The sequence below is a fragment of the Manacus candei genome, unplaced genomic scaffold (assembly GCF_025592945.1).
Source record: "Manacus candei isolate 608988 ecotype Guabito, Panama unplaced genomic scaffold, ASM2559294v1 h1tg000010l, whole genome shotgun sequence".
NCBI classification, from domain to species: Eukaryota; Metazoa; Chordata; class Aves; order Passeriformes; family Pipridae; genus Manacus; species Manacus candei.
In genome coordinates, this window is record NW_026138058.1 from 6,555,025 (window position 1) to 6,574,603 (window position 19,579).

At 42.5% G+C, this 19,579-nt stretch overlaps 1 protein-coding gene across 6 annotated transcripts in view; it reads left to right on the forward strand.

Moving 5' to 3' along the window:
• The window catches only part of NRG1 (neuregulin 1), a 451,521-nt gene that overhangs the window by 297,430 nt on the left and 134,512 nt on the right, over window positions 1-19,579 (forward strand). For 3 of the 6 annotated variants that reach the window (XM_051777560.1, XM_051777558.1, XM_051777562.1), the window contains 2 exons: window positions 1,102-1,279; window positions 7,315-7,439. In XM_051777560.1, the coding sequence (XP_051633520.1) occupies window positions 1,102-1,279; window positions 7,315-7,439 (303 nt within the window). Of the gene's footprint in view, window positions 1-1,101; window positions 1,280-7,314; window positions 7,440-15,494; window positions 15,546-18,377; window positions 18,429-19,579 lie in introns of all 6 variants that reach the window. The other 3 variants (XM_051777556.1, XM_051777555.1, XM_051777557.1) reach the window with 2 other exon arrangements.

The window sequence follows — 19,579 nt, forward strand, 5'->3', positions numbered from 1 at the left end:
TATTTTAGAAAGTTTTCTTGTACAGGACATGTTGGAGACCTGTTGGTTTCCCTGTGGGTGCTCCTGTTCTGCATGCTATGGATGATTGTTTGGCCATGCTGGTTGTTTGTTTCCTTGGACAATATTACAGCTGTTCAAGAAACAAATGCCCTGCAGATGGAGGTACTACATGGTGACTCCCTGGAGGTTCAGTCAGGGCACAGCTGAGCCACTATGGACTTAGAGGCTATCAGCCATCAGCTGACCAGCTGTAGTTCCCCATAATTAGCCCTCCCTGGTTTGTGTGGTAAAGGTGTTATCTTAAGCCTCAGGGGAAGTAAGGTTAAACAAGGTGTTTTACCTCAATACTGGAGCACAACAGTGGCTGGGTTACAGCTAACTCACGGGGTCAAATGAAGGGTAGCATCTCACAGAAGGATTGCATCTTCTTGTGAAGCCTGTCTCAAAGATCAGTACTGGTATGGAATATTAGAGGTCTTTAACTTAGAAAGCCTGAAATGGTTCGAGATTTACACACACGAGAAACATTTGTTGCTACAACACAGAAGAAATTGAGGTGCATCAGCTGGAGCCCTACAGCATCTTGGCTGAGCCTTTTCAGTGCAGTGTCCCCTTCTGTGTCCACGATACCCTTAATTGATATTGATTCTCTCGATGGGGTCCCATGTCCATTGTCTCTTGCCTCAGGAAAAGGATATGGCCAAGCTGAGGTTTGAGGTAGATGTATAATGTGGGTTATAATGTTTGGCTGGAGCAAAAGCCTTTCCCTCAAATGAGGGAAGCTGTTGAGCTTATATTTACACTTTTAACTCCCTGTCGTATCAGTTGCACCTGGAGCCTTTGCCGTGTTGGCTTGTGCATGTAAGACCAAGGTAGGAGAACTCCAAAGAGCCAAACCAGGCTGTCATTAAATGTGCCCTAATGCTCTAAGGACGACACATGTAACGCACAATTGATCCTTATTTTTCAGGGGTTTGTATGGAAGTGTTGCTGGCCTGGTTGGGGTTTTGCTCTCTGTGGCTTGCCTGGCTCAGCCTGAGTCAGGACTGTTTTCCCTTCTCAGGATGGCCTAATCACGAGCACGTTCTTTTGTTTCTTTAGCGGTGCCTCCCAAACTGAAGGAAATGAAAAACCAAGAGGCTGCTGTGGGTCAGAAGCTGGTGCTAAGGTGTGAAACCACTTCAGAGTACCCTGCACTCAGATTCAAATGGTTAAAGAATGGAAAGGAGATAACCAAAAAAAACAGACCGGAAAATATCAAGATCCCAAAAAAGCAAAAGTAAGTACGGAGTAATATCTCTCAAATGGGGCTGGGAGGGCTGGGGAGTGCAGTTCATGAGAACATAGGCACTGAGGTTGTTAACTGCAGTAACAAAAAGCTAAAAGCTGTGAGTTACAGAGGAAAAAAATGTAAGAAAATAGACACCAATGTTATTTTTCTTGAAAGTATAAACGAAGTGTTGCTATGGTATAAATATTTCATAATTAATTCTCCCTTTTTGATTTATTTTTTTTTCTGATAGCCAAAGGCTATGATTTTAACCAGTAAACCCTGGAGACAGGTCATTTTTAAACTACTGACAAGAGCAGAGGTACCTTACATTTATTTTCTAAAATCAAAGAACACTTAAAACCATCAAAAGGATCGTACATTTTAGAATAGTTCTGAGATTTGCTTTGCAAGCACTTTGGTCCTTTAGTCCTCAAGAAGGGCTGAATGCTATCTGCATTAGCTTTGAATGTCTTATGCAAGCATGCAGTAGTCCTTTACCAGAGACATTGCCGTGCATGCAGAACCAGGCATGGTTCAGCAAATGTCAGATGAGTAGCAAAGCCTGTAAATCTCATCCTCCTGTCTGGTGGAAAATGTCCCCTACATGTGACTGATGACCAGTGCCAGAAGATGGAGTGGTGCCTAGTTTCTGCAGGGGAGAAACTACGCAATGCACTGAGACAGGAGAAAGCTTTTGCTGTTTGGTCTTTGTCCTGTTGTTTATATTAAAAAGTCTGAATTGTGACCACTTGTCCATCAAAGGAAGCTATGACAATCTGTTTGAGCACAGCCCATCAACTCTCACACTTCTCAGTAGGCTGCTGTCTGCTACACTGGGCCATGCTTTCCCTTCATGCAAGACACTGAGGATTTAGGGTGAGCTCTGCAAGTGGTCTTTCCTTCCAAGGTGTCCAGTGACCCCATACTTTTTGTCAGGGCTCATCTCATTAGGCAAAACAGAAGCCGTAAGTAAAGAGGCCTTTGCCTTTTTAGAGTTATTCCGGTTAAAATCCAGACATCCTGCCCTGCCTTACAGTTTCTTGTAGTCCAGCCTGGGGCACAAGGTGAGACATGGAAAGGGGCAGAGCAGTTTCTCCACAGTCCCCATACCACGGTCGTGCAGACGTCAAGAAGGAACCTGTGATGTCTCCTTCCAGCATTTGTGAAATGGAGCTGTTCCAGGTGGCAGATAGCCTGGCAAATTGTCTGGACTCATTTGCAGAGCCATATGTCTCCGTCAGAGTCGTATTTTCAGTCTGTTCTGTAAAGAACATGTTCAGATCAGAGCCTACCCCTCAGCTTTACCAGCAAGGCAGTGCTGCCTGTGAGAGGCAATCAATGTTTTCTCCTCTTACATTTTGGCTGATGCTGACCAAACTCACTGGGGCCAGGGCTTCACCTTCTGGGGCTGGACTTTGTCAGTTCAGCATTGAATCAGTAACTACCTTCTTCAAGCTCACTTCTTTGTCTCTTTTTTTTTGCCCCCAAAAAACCTTGAGGAGCTGTCTGAAAGAACACTTGCTGATAGCTAATAATTTGATATCAATGCATGTGGAACACGTGAGACTGTTTTTCAATGCCAAATAGTGCTTAAAATTCCCCAAAATATACATAATGAAAAAAAAAAGAATTAAAATTGGACCTTTTTCTAGAAAATGAAGATTCCAAGTCCTATTTACCCGCCATAAGTGAGCAGAGTGCAGGCTTTAACCTGTATTTCACACTTCCATGTGCTACCTCTGTCAGGAAGATTTCACTCATTGTTGGAATTTCTTTCTTCTATTTTCTGTTTTAGAAATGTTAGTGTGGAACCGAGAAGCGCTTCCAGTTAGAGATGTGAAAGACACTAGACGTAGAGTACAAAAGAGGGAAAGACAAGGGATATCTGATGACATCTGAAGGATTTTTTTTGCCTTCCTACTCTGAGATTTTAGTTTGGGGACACATCAGTGCTTTTTTTAGTAATGTCACATTTTGCAAGAAATCACCTTTCTCATTGTGTGATGGCAGAAAAAACCTGTTTATTCTGGGGGAAAAAGAAGTGTTTCTGAGGTCTGATAAATCGCCAGAGCTAGAGCTAGATAGCTTTAGGGTTTTTAACAAACTGCAGATATATGACAATATGATGAAGTATCTATCTCAGAATCTCAGGACCTTAGCTTAGCACCTGGAGTAGGCAAGGAAAATATCATATGACGGGTTGTGATGACCCCACCTGAAGTGCTGCATCCAGCTCCGGAGTCCTCATCACAAGGAAGATGTGGAACTGTTGGAGTGAGTCCAGAGGAAGCCATGAAGCTGATCACAGGGCTGGAGCAACAGTCCTGTAGGGGGGGCTGAGAGAGTTGGGGCTGTTTAGTCTGGACATGAGAAGGCTCCAGGGAGACCTTACAGCAGCCTCCCAGTAGGTAAAGGGGGTTTGCAAGAAGGCTGGAGAGGGACTTTTTACAAAGGTGTGTAATGACAGGACAAAGGGGTATGTCATTACACTGAAGGAAGGTAGGTTTAAATTAGATGTTGTGAAGAAGTTTTTTACAGTGAGGGTGGTGAGGCACAGCCACAGGTTGCCCATAAAGGTTGAGGATGCCCCATATTTGGAAGTGTTCAAGATGAGGCTGAATGGGACTCTCTCAGTAACTCAATCAAGTGGAAGGTGTCTCTGCCCACGTGGAAGGTGTCTCTGCCCACGGCAGGAGGGTTGGAACTCTATGATCTTTAACCCTAACCATTCTGTGATTTTATGCTTCTATGACAGTAGAGTAGGTGAATCACACTAAATGACTGTGCTCCTTCTCATTACACTAGAAAGTCAAGGGAAACCGAGTGACTTTAAATTTTAATGAAGAGCATTTAAAGCACTCACTTTTTACCTCAGATTTTTCAGAGTAAGAGCATGGAGTCAGAGAGTTTCTGCTGCTAATTGCATATGATTCAGGATGCTGTGACTGACTGATTTGTATGTCCAAACTCTAAGCTATTTGTGACAGTGGAGATACACAAAAAAATCAGGCATCAGAGAAATGCTTTTCACCCACTAGCTGAGTTTTCCCATGTCTGTCCCCTTGTACGGACAGCATTTCATTTTCCTTGTCTGATTTCAAACGCAGGTGAGACCTGTACATTGTTGGTGTGCTGTACAGGGTCAGGTGCTCTTCATCATAGGAAGAGACTCCTTTATCAGGGTTGGATGTTTGGGTTTTTTTGCCACAGAGGCAAGGTGTTTGCCACTTCATCTAACTGATGGCTTTGGATGCAGCAGTGCACGAGAAAACTCGTGTGCCCTGTACCTTGAGCTTCATCCAAGCTTAGCCTGGATGTTTGCCTGCAGACAGGCAATTCTGGATGACAGATGGAGACTGGAAGCAAGATGAATTCAAGCAGTCAGATAAGGTGGGCTGGGACTGCATTCTGCAGATGTGTTTCTTTCCCTTTTTCATGTAAGAATACGAGCTCAGCAGTGTCATAGTGGCAATGAGCTAAAGATACAGCAGAAGCAAATCTTACAGGGAGAGGGATTTTTTTGGAGGAGCATGGTATAGTTTGAGAAAAGGACAAGCGTTTGAATACAAGATCCCTTATCAGGGGCTTTAAGTGAGTACTATTGGAGTATTGCTAGGGAACTGCTTCATTTACAGCCATTGATGAGTCATCTTCTGCTCTGACTGTTTTGAATTCTGTCCTGATACATCTCAGTGATATTTTTAAAGCTATAAATATTCATATTACTTCTCCCACTCTCAGAGACAAAACTCCTTACAGAGTTTTTTCTAAAAACAAGAGTAAATTTGGCTTGTTAGAAATGGATTTGTAAGAAATCTGTTTGCTTCACCTATTTTAATATGATAATAAAATCATAAAAGGAAGACACAATTCCTTGCCTTTTCCCATAAGTATCACATAAAACAAAACCGATTAAAATAAATGTGCAGGGCAAAGAGTCCCTTCACAAAGCCAAGCATACCACAAAAATTATTTCCCTCAATATTACTTAATATATGAAGAGGACTGCAGCAGATATACAATGGGTGCCCAGATTAAAGTGATATAGCTGCAGCTCTGCTTCTTCCTTCTCATTGGGTTAAAGTGAGTTCTTCAGAAAACTAAGCCTGTCTACATTGCCTTCTGGAGCTTCCCGAGGCTACAGCTTGCTCTCCATCTAGACAAGTGTCTGCAGGTATGGCTGAAAGATAACCTGTGCAATATCACATGTCCACACGAGCTGTTAGGTGGTATAGAACACGGCAAGGTGTTCCTGGTGAGACCCTTAACAGGCATGTGCAAAGGTGAGTATGTGGATGGCTGGCAAGAATATTAAAGAGCAGGCCATTTTCACTGTTGTATAAGCGCAGTTGTCAGTCAGGTGCAAAATTTCCACACAGAGATACAGTAGCATTCGACTTTTAGACGTTTCTGTCAGTGCCTCTACCACATTTTTTTCTCGTATATTCATGGTTGACTTTCTACTTTACTATCACATTCATTCAGCTAAAGTTTGTTCTTGTATGCCACCTGAAGTGCAGCCCAGTTGATTAATTTACAATGAGAACTGGGCTCCTAACTGTGAGAAGGGAGCCCGAATACTCAGCTACACATTTCTGCACCATTTGAGTAAACCTGAGTAAATCGCTAATCCTGCCTTGGCTGCTCCTCCATCTTGCAAGCCCAGTGGCCTCAAAAAGCAGTCCTCTGTCATGATATGAGGGGAAACTCTCGTGATGTGGGCTTCTAGCAGAGAGGCATCCACCTATCACACTACTCTCATTCCAGTGCTGACTCCTCAGCAGTAAAACCTTCACGTAGAGGCAGGGAAGCTTGAGCTGCCGATAAGCAGATGTTTGGTAGCAGATGGGACAGTCTCCTGTGCTGGAGCGAGGGGTGTCTTGTAAGGATGGGCTGAAAAGGGACATTGAACATTTTGGTTGCTCCACAAGCTCCCCCTGCTACAACAGACTTGTCTGTGGTCTGAATTGAGCCCTGCTCAGTGATTCCCAGAAGGGGTAACCAGTTGTGATTTCTGCGTGGAGAGTTGGGAGACATGGCAATGCTGGAGCAAAGTGGCTCCCCAAACATAGTTTAGCTCAGCACTCAAAGCTAGACACGATGGTAACTGCAAGCTTTTAGAGTGAACAACCTATGTCTCCTGGGTATCAGTCCTTCAAGTCAGGGTAAGCCGATTTAGGAAAGCCAGTGCTCACTCACTCTGAGTGACTATTCTGTAGATAAATGAGCAGGCTTTACTACAGACAGAAAATTCCCCAAAGCACTTCTTTCAAACAGTAACTGGGAACGGTAATAATGTGTGCATTTTCCCCAAGCTAGTAATTCTCTGCAGTTTAGATAATGGGATTATTGCCATCTTACGAGTTGGGGACCCTTTGAATGACACCAGAACATATTCTTACGAAATTAATGGGTAGGCAGGAGTTCTGCATTTTAAAATCTAATCTTAAGACCTTGGAGACTGATTAAATTACATCTCTGAGCCAGGAACAAAATGTAGCTTCATGCAAATTGTGTTCCTGCCCATGATTTTTTGTTAGCACTGGAGAATGACTTACTCTTGGAGTTAGAGTGTGATGTGTCCTAATCTCATGATTATTTAGTCAGATGTTAGGAACTACCATACTTACCCAGAACTCCATTGCTGGTAATATGAACCTGTAGGAAAGGGTAATCTCTTTTAGTATTGCACCCATCTCTGTGGCATCTGAATAGCCAACAGTTTGACTGTGAGAGGATGGTTGTTGGATGGTTGTTTTCCAGATTTCCTTTAAGAGCAAAGGCTTCTCTCATACAGAAAAACGTAAACAAGTATCTTTATTTAAGTCCATGAATGTGCCTCTTTTCCAGAAACTTTTAAGAGAGATGGTTTTTTTATTCTCCTCCATTCTTTCAAACCTGGATAGTGTTGATCTGTCAGTAAGAATGGAAGACAAGATTCTCTTTTGGGGAGAGGGGGTGGGAAAGTACATTAGTTGGTGCAGTGACTGTTACTCCAGTACAGGATGTTTATGTGTTTTTTCTTTTTCCTGATTTTACAGGAAATACTCTGAACTTCACATTTACAGAGCCACATTGGCTGATGCTGGGGAATATGTATGCAGAGTGAGCAGCAAGCTGGGAAATGACAGTACTAAAGCCAGTGTTATCATCACAGACACCAATGGTAAGGCTTGACTTTCTACTTTACTATCACATTCAGGAAGACCATGAATTAAAGCTGCCATCAGGACAAAAGGGTTTGGAGAAGGGGAAAGCTTTGCAAGTAAAGTGGAAGTGGAAACACTGAATTATATTAGGGGTACTAAGAAGAGTGGTCAGGCCTGACTTGTAGTCTGTGTAGTTGAGATGTTCGATTTTCCTTATGGGGACAAATGGAATGTCTCCTACAGATGCCTCAGGACAGATCAGCATTTTCTGTATAACACCAAGTCTAAGACACAGTCTAAATAGTCAAGACAAGAAGAAGATGAAGAGAAGGGAATATTATTTTATTTCCCATAATATACAGTGGGAGCATTATAGGCATGTGGGGAAGCTTTTATTTAACCTAAAACATGCCGTAGTCTGAACTGCTAAACCAGCACTCCCCTCCTTAACTAATAATTGTATGGCTCTAATTGCCACTGTTTTTACTTTCACATATGCTGATAGGTTTTTCTTTTGATTTCTAAAATGATAAATACAAAGGCATGAATGTAACTGAACACATGTTATTTAAAGATCTGAATGTAATTCAAGTATTTTGATATAGATATTGTGATTTAAAATTATTTCTTGAGGAGCAGAGCTTGTCATGAGGCAGATAGCACTCAGACTTACCCAAAAAATTTACTATTATAGATTGCTGGTTTTGCAGGGCCATTTCACTTATAGGGAGTTCCAATTGCTTCTGATGAAATTTTTTGAGTGTTCCATTCTACACAAATGTATTAGCAGTACTGTTTCTCCTTTGGAGAGGCATGGAGGCAGCAATTCAGCTGAAATCTTGTTTTCCAAGTGTGACTTTGACTAATTCAGATCCAATAATTCAAACTCCAGCCGGCTGTGAAGTATCAAACATGCCCTCATTAGCAAACAAAGCTGAAGTTCCATGCATATCTTAGGTGGGTTTAATGTTGTAGCAATGTAAATTTACCAGGCATGCTTTTCTGTTTCACATTGTGCTCTGAAATGGGAGACAGGCATTTAAATAAACAGAAAAACAAATGTAGATCTTTTCCAGTGGGATTATTCTTTGGCTATCTGCAGTTTTGTAGTCACACAGCAATTGCTTGACTGCATTCACTTTGTGTATTTGCTATTCTGTTTCATCAACTAAAGAATCTCAAGTGCTAAGATTTCATACTAGCTGTATGGTATTATAATCGTGAGCAGATGTCAGGAGACTGATATAAAAGATCAAGTGTTATTTACTGGAGTGTTATTAGGAGGAAAAATGGGTAGGTGTTTCTGTGTAGCTTTGTAGATGCTCTTGGTTTCCATGAATACAAATTTTGATTGCTCATTAGCTGCTTACACAGAAAGCTCCCATACTGTTTCCAAGATACTGGAGTTTCCAAAACTCAGCTGTAGGCACTGTGCCTGGGCAGTGATACAGATAAATGCAAAAAAAATGCCTGACCGTCCCCTATTACTCTCCCAGACAAGGAATGGTGTCATGGCTGGGGAGTGCATGTGGGACCTCATTCCTGTGCTTCATGACATGGATTTTTCGACTTCCTTTTGGTCTGTGCTGAATGACCACAAAACGCTCCTGCTGCAGGGAGACAGGGGCTTGGTCTTAATTGAAAATGTTTGTGGGCAAGCCCTGTTATGTGCATTTATAACAGATATGTTAGAATCTGTCTAATTATGTTATGAAATGTAAGTTGTTTAGAACACAGGCATGCATGCAAACTCCCTTGAACGCAAGGCAAACTTGAATCCAGTCTAAATGGGGCAGCTGGCTCTTGTCCGTAAAGATCTGAACTGGAAACTCAGTGATATCTGAACTGGAACATCTCAGTGATATTTGATAATCTACACTCAGGCATGGCAGCATTCACTGGATGAATAAATCAATCATGTGTATTTATTTGCTACACATACATCTGAACCCCCTCTTCTTATTGTTACTTATAAATCGCCGGTAAAATTGTTCATAATTTTCCTACTAATGATGGAATTTTCCACCTGGGTTTGAGGAACAGCATGGGTAACATCTGGTGGCTTAAGAGCAATAGATCCCTAAGGCCTCAAAGGGCAACATCTGCTTTGCAAACAGGGCTAGACCCCCTGCACGGGTGACCTCCTCACCCCTCCTTCCCCTGCATTCCCTGACCTCTTCCCCTTGCTAGCTTAATGACAGATTTCAGATCCAAACTCGGTAATGAGCCCTGAAGGGCAGTCATTACTCAGGTCCTGTATATCTGGGAGGTCCTGCACTGTTCATGAGAAAGAGTTTTAAATTAAAAAAAAAAAAAACCAAACAACAAACAAACCAAAGAAACAAACAAACAAAAAAATGAAAACAAAAAACCAACAAACAAACAAAAAAACCCCAAAACAACAAACAGAAACCAGCATCCTTAACCCTTACTTGTTATTACCTGTTAATGGGCTTTTGGAGAAGCTCTTGGGGTCCAGTGCAGCCCAGGAGCCCCTGTAGAAAACTGAAGTGTGGATATCTGAATGGGCTGAATCTCTCAAGGTAGGCAGAGAGGTTGCTTTCTTCTACCTCCAGCAGATGGGATGACAATGAGGTGAAGAAAAAAAAGCATCAGAGGGCCTACCTTTCTTATGGTCATACTGGTCTGCTCTGATATGAGAACCATAACTTAAATTATGAGCTTTAATTTGGTGACCTCACCTGGTCATGTTTATTATGAGTGCCTTGTTATCTGCAAACAAGATCCTTCTTTCCCTTTGTGCTGGGTACTTTGAGGGTAGAGGAGGTGATGGCTTTTCTGGAAATGGGGTTATTTTTATTTCCACTAAAAGATTAGTGCTTTTAGGTTTAAAAACCTTGGTTTAAAGTCCCTAAAATTTGTCAAACTTTAACTGTTTTAGTTGAAATTGTTGCTGGTGTATGCTAAAAAAGACAGCTCCAGGGGCAGACCAAAGAACTGTCTACCATGATGTCTTGTCTCTAACATCAGCTAGCAATGGGCATTAGGAAAAACATATGAAGAACAAGGCAAATGTGTTGGGGTTTTTCCCCAAGTATAGGAAAAGCCTAGCATTTACCACTCAGGTCACGTGTCTGAAAGTTGCTGAATTCAATTCTCTGCTCCAAACATAGAAAAATGAGTATTTCTCAATAAAACAGTTGTAAAAATTTCTTTGTTGTTTTCAGTGAGCAATCAGACCTTACTTTTCCCCAGTCTCATTTCCAGAAATGGTAAATTTTCCAGTCTGAAACAGTAATAGTCAATGCAATAGTAACTCCTGTCCTTCTTCTTGTTACTGTTATTATAAACATTGTTGTTATTTAAAACAGCCAAATTTGCTCTTATGCAAGCTTTTGCTACACATAAGCATACACGCCCCACACAAACTCTATTAACCTTCACAGACTTTTAAATTTTCGCAATTTTACTGAAAGAAACGTAAAACCTTTTCTATAGAGCCATATGTGTGGGTTAAAAATGCAACAAATATAAAAATAGCTAGATAAACACAATTTTAACCAGTCTTAATAGCAAGCGATGGGAGCTATTCTGTTCTCTTTTAAATTTATGATGAGTATAACTTGCCCACAGGATATGAGCTGCCTTCTTATTTTTGTTCACTCATGTGCACGTATACATCCCTAAGAAAGATTGTAATTGAGGTCAGAATAGAGGCATGAAGTTCTCCTGGCGGTGTATACATAGTGCACAGGTTTGCTAATGCAATAGCAACTGGTTGTTTTTTTTCTCTTTTGCATCCTAATTTGTTACCTTATCCAGGCAAAATTCTCATTGTGAATTTTTCATGTACTTTCTCATGAACATAAGACTATGCTTAATAGATGACACTGACAGAATATTTCACACCGCAACCAAAGCTTTCAATTTCATGTTTTAAAACTTTCTCACAAACCCCCTTATTTTAGGCAACTAGCACAGTGATCTTCTTTTCTAAAGTGTCGAGCACGCTCTAGCTGAAGGTGGTGTGTTTTCCATTAAAACCTGTTGGCCTGATTTTTTTTTTTACCTCTCTGAGGCTGTTTGCTGTGCAACATGTCTCAGGATGCAAAAGGGTGGATTCATGCAGAAATACTTGTGAGGTTAGAAGCCTACGGTGGTGGATAACTTCTGGGTTGTGTGCAGGGTATTGTCTGTGCAAAGTGAATTGATGTAATTTGACTTATCAGCGGGGGGTGGCTGGGACAACTTTACCTGAATTGATGAGTACAAGAAATACTCAGGTGATCTGCTCATGCACCCCAATGTCAGCAGAGGTAAGCCTTGGGAAATTCATTAGCTACAACGTCACTGGCCTGTGCAAGCTTCTGGTTGCATCCATAGGACTTGCAGTAGTAGTAACAGCTCTGAGTTGTACAGTAATCAATAAGGACATGATATTCAGCATTCATTAAATTTTAATTTGGTCTTCGTCTTCTGAAGATAGCCAGTAGCTTAGTCTGAAGAAGATGGCTGAGAAGTAAGTGAACTAAAAACAACATTCAGTGTCTAGCACCCACAAACCATGCGACCAACTGTGAAATACTTCAAATGCAAGAAAAGGCCCCTCTTCTTTCCAAGACTTGATTTAAGCAGGGGATCAGGGTATCTCTTCTCTCTAGTGCAGTGACAGGTGAGTTGGGACCATAGGTTGTTTTGAACTGGCTATAATGGGTCAGATTCTCAACTGGTGCAAATCAGCATGCCTGGGCCAATGTCACTGATTTGGTCCTTCATATAGAAAGAAGTGTGGCCATCACTCAGTTTGGTATAGCAATTCTCTTAAGCCTTTCCTTGCAGTTTGACCTATTAGGATTGAGAGCAGTGTTCTTTTAGTCTAATTCAGGTCAGTAGTTTCTTTGAGGAAAAAGGCAAAAAGTATGGTAGTTTTAAGAAACAAAAAGTTAGTTTGGCTATTGGATCTCTCTGTGTCTTTGACCACACATACCTGGATGCCTCTGAGGCCTCGGACTATGGTCTTACTGACCTTCTACACACCTGCTCCCCACTCTGCCATCTGTAGACCAAATACAGAGCCTCAAATGCTCCCCTTTCCTCAAGGTGTGCACTAGCTTGTGTCAATCTTTGTATAATTCAGGTGGTGTCACCTGAATAGCACAACCAATGCAAAAGGCTTAAAACTTGTATCACTGTCACAAAGTACACCTCAGGGTGACAGAAAGCTTTTTTGCAGCTCTAACTAACTGTGGTGTTCACAGTGTTTGAATCCCCCACAGAGCCCAGGTTGTTGTCCCTCTCAGGGTGCCCAGAGCCACCACCTTCGAGGCCTGAATTAAAACCTACAAGATCAACCAGATCCCTTCAGTTTGCTCGAGCAGGCTTTTTGCACTAGGCCTTTGATAACTAACTGGGGGTAAAAAAAGGGCCATGAGGGCTTGCACAGGACTTGCAAGCTTGAACAGGCTTGTTCAGAACAGCAGCTATAGGGCTGTTAAATATTTGGTTATCCCTAGAGAAAAGGTCTTCTCTGAGAAGATCTCCTGCCCAGGAACTGAGTTGTCTCCTCTCAGCAGCCCAAAGCTCCCTATCTCGAAGGATGGATCAAGATATCAAGGCCAGCAAGGTGGTGGCATTGCTGTGAGTCCTGTGGGGGTGGAAAGAGTTCTTGCTTCCTCATTATGTCAGACACAAACCAGGAGATACTGCTGGCCAGAGTACTAAGGAAATAGGACTGAGAGGCTGCAGGGACCTGTCCTTTAAAGCATCCCCAAACAAGGATCTCTCATCTATCCTTCAATATTTTTACAAAAGAAACCCCCAGCACAAACATATCCAGTTTCAGGAAACAGCACTCCACCAAGACTAAGTGTTCCTGGAAGTGCCAGGGGACAGAACTGGATGTAGCCTCTGAGGTAGCTGCTCCTCACGGGGAGTTAAACATGATGAGGAAGACAGGGCTGCAGACTGCCGTCTCCACACCCTGGCAGAGTTCGGCAGCAAAAGTATCAGGACTGAAAAATGCTTCCAGCTCTTTCATCTCAGGCAAGCACTGACAGCCTCCTATGAGAAGCCTCTTTTTTTCTCTGCTTCTTGTGTTCAGATAGCTTGTGCCAGCTTGTTCAGAAGGCTGTGTGCTAGCCTTCTCAGGTAGTGTAAAATGCCTTTCTTACTGCTGTGGTGTACTGTCTCCAGTAAGCAATACACACAAATGTTGCATCTGCCAAACCTTAGCATCCACTGTTAATGTTACTAACATGAATGTTACTGGCGGGACTTGGTAATGTGTGACTTTGCCACATGTTTTCCAAATGTATTTCTCAGCACGTTTCAGGTGTAGGAGGCTCTGGCTGTATTTTCCACTTGCAGGGAAGCTTCCCGTCAGCGTTCATACTGACGCAGCTGGGCTGGGGAGGTGCCAGTAAGAAATGCTTCATCAAGCTCAGCACAGGCAATAAGTGGAACATGGTTTCTTTAATGGTGAAGGAAAAATTTGCTCCAGTTGTGCCAGATGCTGGGCTACACAGCTGTCAGACCTGTTCCTGTCTCCTGTTGTGACTAAGAGAGGTTAATTGCTCAGACAACCCAGCTGCACAACAGCAAACTGCCTCTGTACCCAGAAAATGGTCCTGAAAGCTGCCTGGCTACAGGCCACTGCTTTCCAAGACCTAATGCAAAGGTTTTGACCTCAAAAATTTTACTTACAGTACTCACTTACATGCCACACATCACTGGCTGTCAAGGAAGTGCTGCATAACACATTCTCTCACATTAGTGAGATGAAACTGGGACGTACTGACCAGGTAAACAATAGATTTGCCAAAGAAAGCTGGACCAAATTTGGAAAAAGAAGTACAAAAAAAAAGAAGAGCTAACATGTAAGAAACTGAAATACAGGATCAGCATTAACATTTAATGAGAGGAATGTTGAAGGGAAAAGAGTTGGACTGAGCTTTGTCTCTGGTCAAGTTTCTGTGAACTCTGGAGACAGTGAACAGAACTGGAATCCAGATCCACAAAACAGAGTAAAAACATTCCTGAGTTTCCTTTTCCTAAATCTCTTATGAGGCTCTTCTATTTGTTTGACCTACCAGAGGATTCTTGGTGTGCCTGGAGGATTCAGGGCAAGGCTTTTTTCTTGGCATTCAGGACGTTTCTCCAGCTGCACAGTTGAAACTTGTGCAGCTGCATTGAGCTGCACCACTAAAAGTCTGAAATGTTTTTTGAGAACTTGGAGAAGTTCAAGATTATTGGTGAATACAACTGAAGAGCGATTTGTTCACACCTAAGAAATTGCACACAGTTGCGGCTTGTGGGGACAGCAGAGCACTCACAAATCGATGCTGTCATTGGAGCAAGGTCTCTGTACAAGTTTGTGAAGCCTAAACAAAGGCTTTCTACATTCTGCTTTCTCCCATCTGCATTTTGCATTAGGAAATTAGCATGGCAGTATCATCCCACTTAGCCATCAGCCGGTTCAACAAGTGTGTGCGAGGAGTCCACGCCAGTATGTAACTGGCAATAGCGTATGGAGATATGTAGAGGACCAGTATGGAAAAGCAACTTTTCTAATCTCTTCAGCAAAGCAACAGTTTCATTTCCATCACAGAGGCCCAGCAGTCCATGAGGAACAAGGTTTGCATGTGTGACTTAGAAGATTTCTCTGAAGTGTCAAGTGACTTTATTGTACTCACCAGCATTTCAAGTGATATGAACAGGAACATGTCTTTGCAAAATTTAACTGCCTAGAAGCATAAGGAGTGAATACTCACTGACGACTTCCAGAAACGGAGCCATCTGCGTGATTTCTCCTGTTGCCACTGATCAGTTATTCCCAGAGGAAAAGGAGAGATTGAACAACTGGCTTCTTTCAGAAGAAACTGGCATTTTTTTCTTCAGTTCTACTAGTAGGCACTACCATTTTTTGTTTTTTTCCTCAAAAGAAAACTTGCAAGCGGGTGTCTGATGGAAGCCTCTGCCCACTGAAGCAGGATTTAAACTTGCCTCTTCGGACAACTTTTTCTTCTTTACCTTGTCCATTCTTGGAGCTGAATGCTGTTAGAGGATCCTCTGACACCACATTATAACTTCTTGTTGCCTCTTGTCTTTTCCAGAGAGCACCAGCAAGATACCAGTATCAACAGAAGGGACAAAAACTTCTTCACGTAAGTTGAATTAACGAAGTCTTTCTGTCTCTTTCTCTTCATTTCTTCTTGAAACTGCTTCTGCAGCTCCGAAACAGCTCCTTCATAGTAGAGAACAATTCGTCTACATTCAGCAGCTCAGTGTCTGTGTATCGCCTTGCGTATTCGAGCTGCTTCAGGGACTGAGATATGAATGAAGAAGGGTAAATCACACTTTTTAATATCCTGGGGCTGTTTTGAGGAAGATAACTTGGCCTACAGTTGTTAGGAATTGTATTTCAAAAAAGCACTTGCTGCTCCTGCAAATCCTAGCAGCCACATGTGAATTTGCGGACTGTACAGAGATATGAATGTGTCCTCAAGAAAGTCTGTTGCCTAGACTGCTCTGTTCCTCAAGGCTCTTCGTACAATTCCTGACAGCTCTGCAGGGTCTGTGAATGTAGACAGGTAACTCACTGAAGGTAGTTTAACAACTTTTGAAGCTGCCTTGACACGCTAGGAGCCTACTCCAGGTGGTTTCCTTTCAGGCTGGTGGAATCTGCTTTCAGCATCCTACTTGCAGTTATGGATTGCGTATCTCCAGAGTTAATCTCAGAACTGACCCCAGTGAGAAACCACTTTCATTGTTTTAACTGGTAGTTACTTTATACATGGCCACAGTACAAGCAGTTGTCTCTACCACTGAGTTTGGCTGAGGAAGCTGCAGATAGACGAGTGTAAGTTGAGCAGCCCAAGGATTTACAAGATGCGCTTATACCCTCCTTGGCAAAGAGGCTGGGGTCCTGCTAGCTTTTTTGGGAAAGCTATGTCTGGCAGAGACAGGTTTGAGTGTGAAATGACAGTGTTTGTAGGCTAGATCAAGGAAAACAGTGTGATTGCCAGATTTTGCATTTAGCATGCCTGCAGCCTTTCCTTTGATGCATCTGCGTGTGTGGCGACCTACTTCTGAAATTTTGGCACTGCTACCTGACAGAAGAGACATTGGATGTGCCCATATTCTTTCATGTTCTCAGTGGGACCTGTCACTGGTGCTTCACTGGATATGTATGAGATCACATAGCTAATAGCAAGTGTCTTGTAACCATTGGAACCATTTTTGTTCAAAAAAGGTGACACGCTGGTCACTGACTCCGCTGGGCTTGCCTTGTCTTCTGCCTTGTGCAGCAAGAATGCAGTCTCTGCACTTTGCTACCTTCTTTCCCATGAACTAAAGTTCTTGTTCTTGAGTGGTCTCTTTCCCTGCTTATGCCCCTTCCAGTGCCTGCTGTTAAGTACTGTTCTCCTCTTTACTGCTGTTGTGCCGCTGGAGGGGAGGAAGCTGGGATGATCAAAAGGCTGGCTGCATTCCTGATGAGTAGCTGCACTGGCAGATTTCATGCCAAGTTGTCCTGAAGGAGAGGAAAAAGCAGTATGTTCACTGGTGGCTTATTGAGGTCTTCTTGTGGACCTCTGAGTAGGTCTTCAATATGTGGCTGCACCTGCTTACTCCCAAACCCAGACAGGTGCTGTTTTTCCTGCTGTTCTCTCCCAGCCCTGGGTCCAGATCATGCCAGCTTTCTTTACTACTACATGAGTTTCCTGCTAACTAATAATGTCTGGGGTTTGGGGCACTGCTGATCCTTTTCTTTCTAGTTCTTGCAAGTGAAAATAAGTTATTGGTTTGTTTCTTCTTTAATTGAAGATAGACTGTTGTGAAATGCTGGTGTTTAAATTGCCAGGAGCTAGGTCTCTTGAAGTATTGCTTCAGTCTTAGTTTCTAAGAGGGGTTTTACCCTACCTAAAACCAGACTTGATCAGGCAACACATTCCTCTTCTCTGCATGGCATGACAAATTCAAGGTTTCACTTCAGAGCCTGCAGTATGCCTGACCTGCTCCCTAGGATCCACAAGCTGGCTGTTAGCCACCTGTACTTCCTTCTTCCCCTCACCACGCTGGCATGTCACATTGTCACCTTAGGCAAAGTGCTCTCTCTTCAAATCCTTACTTCTGATTCATAGTACTTCTCAAGCCTAATCTTAAATTCTTTATTCATGCATGACACCATATAACTTGCTAGACAGTGAAAGCCCATGAAGCCACCCAAGTGCATGGCTCTGATTTGCTGCATGATTCAGGTTCCTACAGTTCATGAGGTTCAGACCTAGCTTTAGGCTACTTGCTTCTTCTGTAAACTTTTCTGAGTGCTTCCTTTGTGTGATTTGTGTTGAGGTCTGTTTCCTTCAACTGTCCTACAAGATTATTTACCATCTTGAGAATGCTCGTTTTTCCTTTCTTTGTAACCACTTTGGGGCTGGTGCTGTCTCCCATTTTGGTCTGGAATGTGTGCCGCTCTCCCTTCCATCTACAGCTCTCTGCAGAGGTGGTGACACTCGTGGATCCTCCTCTCTTTCAAGCCACAGAGGTCCTTAACCATAGTTGTGATAGATCTGAATGCCTGAATGTTCATTTGAAGTTATGTGAGAAGAAGATAACAAATTAGTGCTTTCTGGGTCAGCATGTGGAGCTTCAAGACCTACTGCTTTCCACTTTCCTCTGTTGCTGTCACAAACAGCTGAAAATTTTACTCTCTCTTTGCCAGTTTTCTCCTGGCCTTCCCTCCCAGGACTATGGAGCATTTTTGCTGTAATTGATTATTCACAGTGTGCCTAGGACATGCTGAACCAACTTTGAAGTTCTTTGCTTTCTCAAGCTATCTCATTTTTTTTTCTCTGCTTTGTTGGGTTTTTGACTACTAAGGGAAAAAAAAAAAAAAAGAAAAAAGAAAGCTCTACTGGGAGAAGATGCTTGGGCTCCTCCAATAGAATACTGTAGCTATGGCTGTACTCTTACAACTTTATTGTTACTTCTTACAGAACCCATACCTAGGATACTGTCTTCAACAGAAGGAACAAACACTTCCTCCTGTAAGTATATACAAGTTGTTTAAATTATTGCTGGCAAGACCTCAAATACAGTTCTCATTTACTAGCTCAGCAACAAAAATGTGCTTCTATCTAAACCTGTGTTGAGAGATCAGGAGTGACTGGGTGGGATTTCTGCACTACAGGGGCAACTGTTATTTTTTTGTATTATTAAAACTCTCAGAGACGTATTCTCCTTTGTGTACTGAGACCTAAACACCTTCCTTCAGAAAGGCCAAAATGTACATTTGGGTAGGGCAAAGGAGGAGGAAACTTCACAAGTGTTTCCTACCTGGAATTCCCTTCCCTGACAATATATGTCTTCAAACAGTTTCCTTTGCCTCCATGCATGTCACAGTACCTTGGGCTCTTTGTCCTGAAAGTGAAGACATCTTTGTGTGTGTCTTCCCTCAGCTGAGACAGAGAAACAGAAATGGTTCCCCTGCCTGGGAAAGAGAGGTTGTGTCTCTGCTTATCTCAGGAGCACACAGGGGCACCAGTGAGGAAAGCGTCTCTTTTCTTCCTCTGTAGTGATTCTTCCCAAGGAATCATGCATTACAGCCATCATCCTATACATTTTCACCCTTGAGAACCATCAAGAAGAGCCTTCCAGATCTTTAGTAGAGGCAAATCTACCATATACCCAGGCTGGTTTTGAGCAGTCAGGAAGGTCACTTCACACAGTGTGAGGTAGCAGGGTTGTGGGAGGTAGGGTATTAACCTTTCCCTGGCTGCTAGGAATAGGATGGCCGGTGAGATAGACCAATGGTCCAAAATATCCTTACAGTTTCAGTGATGCTATAGAATATGGTGTGTACTTTATAGCAAACTGTACATTAATGCCTTTAACTCACATTTAATAGCTACTGTAACAGCACCAGGAGGAATGGTCAAAGCCATATCTCTGGATTTTTGTGGATTTTCTTCACAGTTATTAGGCTGATTAGTTTTAAGTGTGTGTTAAATTACAGAAATTTGATAGCTTATTCAAAAAACTTTCTGCCAGCAAGGTGAGAAGAGCTAGTTTTGGCCTCCTTTTCCCTTTGATGCTTAACAGCAGGGTAGGAAGGAATAATTCCTGGAGCAATTTAAAACAGTAATTTCTCTCCATTCTGTTCTCATTAGCATTGATGTGTAGCGGGATTAGTACTTAT